The 6,597-nt window shown below is 44.7% G+C and overlaps 1 protein-coding gene across 1 annotated transcript in view; it reads right to left on the bottom strand.

The window, feature by feature from the left end:
• The window catches only part of LOC104159026 (transmembrane protein 183A-like), a gene marked incomplete at its 5' end in the record, with an annotated part of 12,962 nt that overhangs the window by 3,172 nt on the left and 3,193 nt on the right, over window positions 1-6,597 (bottom strand). The window contains 3 exon segments of the mRNA XM_009696828.1: window positions 2,415-2,595; window positions 3,740-3,899; window positions 6,514-6,597. The exon segment at window positions 6,514-6,597 is cut by the window's right edge and continues 31 nt beyond it. Of these exon segments, the coding sequence (XP_009695130.1) occupies window positions 2,415-2,595; window positions 3,740-3,899; window positions 6,514-6,597 (425 nt within the window).

The following is a 6,597-nucleotide window of genomic DNA, read 5'->3' as shown; positions in this document are numbered from 1 at the left end:
CAGGAAAAGGAAGAATAATATAGGTCAAGACAAGTCGCCACGACCCATACACAGTCTCTCCCACACCAAGAGGAGGCCTGACTGGGTCACAGGGCGAAGCACACATTCAATTTTATTCCAGGATAACGTGACCCCAAATGAACCAAAGGCAGAGCCAGCCTCCACTGCGGGGGGCTCCATAATCAGAGAACTACAGGTGACAACGAGACCCTTTACTTCAACTCTGAGTCACGTCCACAAACAAGAGTCCTTAAAGGACCTTTATCTCGACAGTCTTCACAAGGTGAACAACAAAGCTCTGTGGAGTCAAGCTCAGAACGATGTGTCAAGTAACCTCCACCTGGATGGAGGCGGCCCTCAGTTTTCTCTGATAAAAATGTTCTCCAGATCTTTTTTACCTCAGGGGAGCAGCAGATGCTGCTGAGTTTAACCCCACCATCAGTGGCATTTCTAGTTCACCTGCAGAGACAGCCTGGTCTAGCAACTTGTTTGGTCATGGCAAGTAGTGAAGCACAAAATGGTCAGTACCTCCTAAGGGGCAGAGGATGTCGTCCACGGGTCAGCCGTCCTGCCCTTCAGACGCGCCGTACGGCCTGCCGCTCCACCAAAAATAATGGGGGTGTCTTTAAAGGGCAAACACTTCTGCTGACACCATAACGGCTCCAGTGTCCCACACATGGGAAAGAAAAAAGGAAATTAAAGAGGAAAAGCTAGATTTGATAACACCCGGGTCTGGGGTCTCCTCTTGCCACATGCAGTTTATGTAGGCATTTGCCATTAGTTTCAATGACCCGTAAAGGTATAACCAAAGCCCATGAAAGCAAGAACATGGGGAGGCAATGTCAGATCCTCCGCCATACCCACTGTGCCGAGGTCTCTCTGTGCACAGTAACAAGTGGAGCTCAGAGTCTTGCAATGCAGTAGTACAGCAAGACCAGACCCAGGATGGCTCTTTTATGCTCCAAGGCGTTAGGTCAAACAGCTACTGTTCTAACAAAGCCTCGTCACCATTTAATTTCCTTTTTTTAAAAGCTGAATAATAAAAGACTGCACTTGAAGAACCTTCCTCAAACTGTTAGTACAGTAGAAGCACTAGCAGTGGGCACCAAAGCCGTTATGATGTCAACGTGAATGCTTCCAAAATGCCGACCCCTGCCAGCATCATCTCAGGGTTTCTAGCTCTTACAGCCACGCTACCAGATCCAAGCAGCGGTAGGAAGTTAGACTCAGAAGGACTAAGGTTAAGTTGGAATTTCCTAGAAACGTTTTGCTTTTTCTTTTTTAAGAAAGATGATACCCAAACTGAGGGTTTGGGAAGAGAATGAAGAGCTCTGGATGCAGAGATAAGACTACACACAGAACTGTGTGCTCTTCTCCTGCTCTGCAGCACCACCTGCTTGTGTTACTGCTGGATGCTCCCTAAGCAGTACGACATTTTTTTTTTTCCAATAGCCACTCAGGGAGAGGAAGGAAGAAAGGAGGGATGTGACATACAGATAGGTGAGGTTGCTCTATTTTGCATGGAAAAGAAAGTATAACTCTTCAACAAAAATGACATCAGTTTGGCTCCAAAAACCTCATTCGACAGGTTTTTGACTTTGGATTTGGAGGACGGAGAATTCACATTGTTGCTTAAGCTGCTCACAGAGTACCAGCCAGTTGCAAGTTAAAAACCAAACAAGAGACACAGAGGCATTTCAGAGTTAATGGTCAACAGCAATTAGAGAGGAATGGATATGCAAGTGCTCCAAGCTGGGATAGCAAAGGGAATTGCCTGCCCACACCAGAAACAAACCCTTTACAGCCTAACACAACTGCAGCCCCAGTCCCAAAGCAGACGTTTGCTCTGCACATTTGCCATGCTCACAACCTCACTGCCCTCCCTCGCCCAGACACCAAAGACAACGGATGACCTACAGGAACAGAGTATGAAATGATTCCCTTTCAGAGGCTATCACTGTCACTTCTGATCCCTCCAGATGCCTGCTACAGAGAAAAGATGTATTCTGGCAGACGGTGTCAGAATAAAGCAGAAGATATAAAAGCTGATCCTACTGCAACCTCCTTTCAGCAACAAATTTGCCACAGAGGAGGGGAGAGCTGCAAATATCCCTAGCAGTTCTGACAATCAGTGAAGCAAGTGCCTTTTTGCTGATTACAAAGATGTTGTGGCAGGACTTAGGCAGAAGTTACCCAGAAGAGTAATGAGAATTCTCTGCAGTAGCAGCTATACGGGTAACAAGTAACCAGCATACTTTTAAGAATCACTAAACAGAGTTACTAATAATCCTACACCCAAGCTTCACTGGCAACCATATAAATAAACATCATCTATTTTTCTTCTAGAACGAGAACAAAAAAACAGAAAGAGTAACATCTCAGACATATCCAACCTCCTTCATGATTCCACTTACTCTGGAATTTTTTAAAGTGCTGGGAGTACTGTCTGGAATAGCTGGATTCCTGGAGACTCGAGATGCAAAAGGCTCATACATGTGGTACAGCGACCGGATGACACACGCACGGAGACAGTGCAGCTTCTCCATGGACTCTGGCCGCAAGCGGAGAGGCAGGTATGCATCCAGACTGTAGTGCCTGAAAAGCCAAGGACAAAACCAACACTTGAAGGGTCAGAATGCCAGAGACGTGCAGAAGAGAGCTATGAAGAGATCAATGAGAGTCCTTCTCTCAACGAGAGAAAACTGAACATCTGATTGATCAGAGGACCTCTTGTCAACTCTGAGTGTTTCAAGGGTGTTGTACTGCTCTACGTGAAATCACACACCAGTCTTCAAAGACTTTACCTGCATCAGACAGGTTTCCAGCACACGCATAAGCATATCATGCTACAATTCCCCAATAATTCCTTGCAGACAGTTTGCCCAGGGAGATCAGATGGTGTTTTAGCTGCAGGATGCGCAAAGACCTGCAGATTTCTGCAGGTTCTCAAGGACTCGCTTTAGCTGAGCTTGACTGCATGCTTGCAAACAACTGCCTGAGCAGCCTGAACGTCTGCGCTCAAGGGTCACTCTTTGATCAGATGCCAAAGGAGCCTTTGCTAGGGAATTTCATGCTGAAGAACAGGGGCAAGGATGACCACGGCTGCTATTTACTCTGTACTCCTGCTCCTTGCACCTCATGGGCAACAGACAGAGAAACATAAAGAAAATGTTCTGCCCTGAAGGAAAGTCCAAATGACATGCACCAGAACGGAGGATGTGTTTCAAGTTTTGACCACCTCTTTGCTCTTACTTTATTTATAATTTACTCCTGGCACTGAGACAGCTCCAAAATGCCTTAGTTTCTTTCAGGCCACCCTAATTACAGAAAAGTGCCCAGGATCAAAGTTTGAGGCAGGGCAAGTTTTCTATCAGTGATATTTGCCTGTCTTTCAGTAAGGTAATGGCGCTGATCTTACCATAAGCACTTCGAGTGCTTTACACACAAAGCAGGCTGTTACAAACCAAAGTGTGTAGGCCATGGCGAGCAGAAAAGCACACGATGCTTTGAGATTTTATACAGAGCACACAGGAATATACCACATAGGTCCATTTCCAGATCCAAAGCAGATACGATATATAACAATCCCTTGCCAAATGAGGCCCGCAGCACCATGCCAATATGCAAACATTATAGGACCCTAGCCTATAGGGAATTATTCCCTTATTTACAGCTCTGCAGAGAGCTGGTCACTGAAGAAACCTCCTACAAACAGTTTAAAAATTCTGTAGAGTCTTACCTTCTGTAGAGCCTGGTCCAAAAGGCAGCAGTGCAAGTAACAGTCCAGGCTTTCTTACAAATCAAAGAAAACCGAACAATGTCTTCAGGGCGAATGTAGGAAGCCAACAACAGCCAGATATCAATGGGGTATTCTTCTCCACCACCTCCATCAGGATTTTCTAAAGGCAATGAACGTATGTGAGAGTAGTAAGTAACCTCTTTATCAAGTCACATCTACAGGCATGTGCTTTACTACCGGTAGCACAGGGTAAGCAGCTGAAATATGTACATACACCCAGGCAACCAAACAAGCCCAAGTTAGCACAACTTCATTATCACTGCTACCAGTTTTCATCAGCATGCACTTGCCCGTCCGTGCAAGCATTACATTTTCCCTTTGCTGGATATATGTTGTTATTTGCCCCTACCGCACTGTTCGCACAAGTGTGCAAAGTGGCAGTTTCAAAGAATAATTCAGGCTGAAAGGGGTCTCTGGAAGTCTCTAGTCCAAACAGCCCAGCTCAAAGCAAGCCGAATTAGATCATTTTGTTCAGGATTTTGTCCAATCAAGTTCAGACTGTATCCAAGGATGGAAACCCCACAGCCTTTCTGGACCCTGTTTCAATGCTTGACCCTTTCACAGCTGAAAAATAACACTTAAGTGGAGTGTACATAAAGGGGGCCTACAAGAAAGCCAGGGAGGGACTTTTTACAAGGGCATGGAGTGACAGGACAAGGGGCAATGGCCTTCAACTGGAATAAGGAAGATTTAGGTGAGATATCAGGAAGAAATTCTTCCCGGTGAGGGTGGTGAGGCAGGTGGCATAGGTTGCCCAGAGAAGCTGTGGCTGCCCCATCCCTGGAAGTGTTCGAGACCAGGTTGGATGGGGCTTTGAGCAACCTGGTCTGGTGGGAGGTGTCCCTGCCCATGGCAGGGGGGTTGGAACTGGGTGGTCTTTAAGGTCCCTTCCAACCCAAACCATTCCATAAAATAAAAATTGGATAGCAAATACAGAGTCAACTTTACATAAAGGAGGGCCAAACTCATGCATTTTTATCAAAACTGCCCATTTAACAGGTGATCAAAAAATGTTTTACACTAGAAGTCCCTGAACATTAAGACATGGCCAAGCTTGTCAATTCTCTGTTCAAATGGTCACAATATTTTTGCAGGAGCTCTGATAGGGAGGGCAAACAATTCTCTTCTGCAACTGGCTAATCAGCTGCTTTTCTTAAATCTGTAATTTCATTAAAGCTTCTTGGATGAGAAACCTTTAATGCAATTCAGATGAACAGCATGGCCTGTTCTTCCTCTCAGAGGTGTCAGAACTGCTCAATCAGAACTGCTCAACCAGAACTGAAGGTTCAGAAACTCCTTTCATTCCTGCAGTGTTTTGAAGTTAACACCACACGTTTTTGCACAGACATTGCTTCAACTTTAGGAGAAAAAAATACTTTTAAAGAACATAAATAGCTAAACAATATCAAGCATTAGGAACATTAAGAAAAGAGAAAGAAAACATACAACTTGTACACGGCGCTAACAGAAAAAACTGCTATGAGATTTGTGAACAAGTGGCATAAAGGTGTTTAAGAACTTCAGAATCCTGACACAGCAGGTTAATAACAAAGGGCAGTACTTTATCCTCATGATAATTGTTACCTTCATTGCCAAAGAAAGCTCTAGATGTGATTGCTTCCCTACGCCACTACAGATTTATGGCAGGCACACCCACCATGGGCTATAACATCCACTTTGCTCTTTTAGCTCTGACTCCAGAAGCTATCAAACTACACAACTGCTGAACTGCCAAGAGCAGCCAGAAGCACCATTGGCCTATTACCATTTTTTCTTCCCTAAACATGTAGCAGAAATAAGTAAGACAAGCTTGTGGTAGAATAGAATACTGTCTTTCCAGACTCGTAACTCCCATAACTCTAGACACCTGGATATTCTTATTTTCCCAGGATTCTGAAGGCTGTCTTAATAAAAGAGATTAAACTCCTATCCCAGAGGAGTGCCATCAGTCTGTGGTGGATGTTGATGTGTTACATAAATTAGCATCAGCATTAATAAAGTTAAGTTTTTCTTAAGCTCAAGAAACCAAGTTAAAATTTGTTTCTCAACCTCAAAGCAACCTGTTATTAAAAACTCCTGCAGGATTCCACGGTGCAGCAGAACAGTTTGCTGCTTACGCTGCATTGCAAATTGCTTTCTATAGAGTTGCACAAAGTGTAAATGCTGAAGGACACATCTCCCTGGAATTAACTTACTATGATGCCACTAGGGCCAAATTCACTTGCTTGCTGGAAAAACAGCCCTCAACTCATTCATAACAAACCACAGCCTTGGAAAAACCTGAAGAGAAAGTCTGGATTTTGCCAACAAATGCATCATGGACAGCAGCATTGTTTTTTCCCCCAAAGCAAACCCTGCTTTCACCAACATGCGTTCAATGAAGTAACCTGTCCAGTGGCAAAGTTTCACAACTCTTTCGAGGAGTAGTGTTCGTTTTCCAAGGTTGAGAGAAGTTTACTGAAAACACCGAGCTCTCAGGCTTTGAGTTGATGCCCAAAGCAAAGCTCTGCCTTTGTGAAAAGACAACACCTCTGACCAAGTCCCAGCAGGTTTAAGAGTCATTAAACCCTTGGCATTTCTTTGTGCACATACAAGTTGCAGAATGCCCGAAGAGCCCCATGACTAGCCTGTAAATAGCAAGCATTAACAAGTCACACACAGAACACGGAGAAGCAGCCCACGCAGAGCCCCCCAGGAGAGGCTGGCGACCATACCTTTGTGCCTTTTGCTCTTCTTTTTTCTAGACGCAGTTCGCCCATTGAGGCTTTCCTTTGTATCCATTTCATCGCTGCTGTCAC

This window comes from Cariama cristata, unplaced genomic scaffold (assembly GCF_000690535.1).
Source record: "Cariama cristata isolate BGI_N322 unplaced genomic scaffold, ASM69053v1 scaffold6413, whole genome shotgun sequence".
In the NCBI taxonomy this organism is placed as follows: Eukaryota; Metazoa; Chordata; class Aves; order Cariamiformes; family Cariamidae; genus Cariama; species Cariama cristata.
This window is presented reverse-complemented; position numbering and strand designations above follow the sequence as displayed.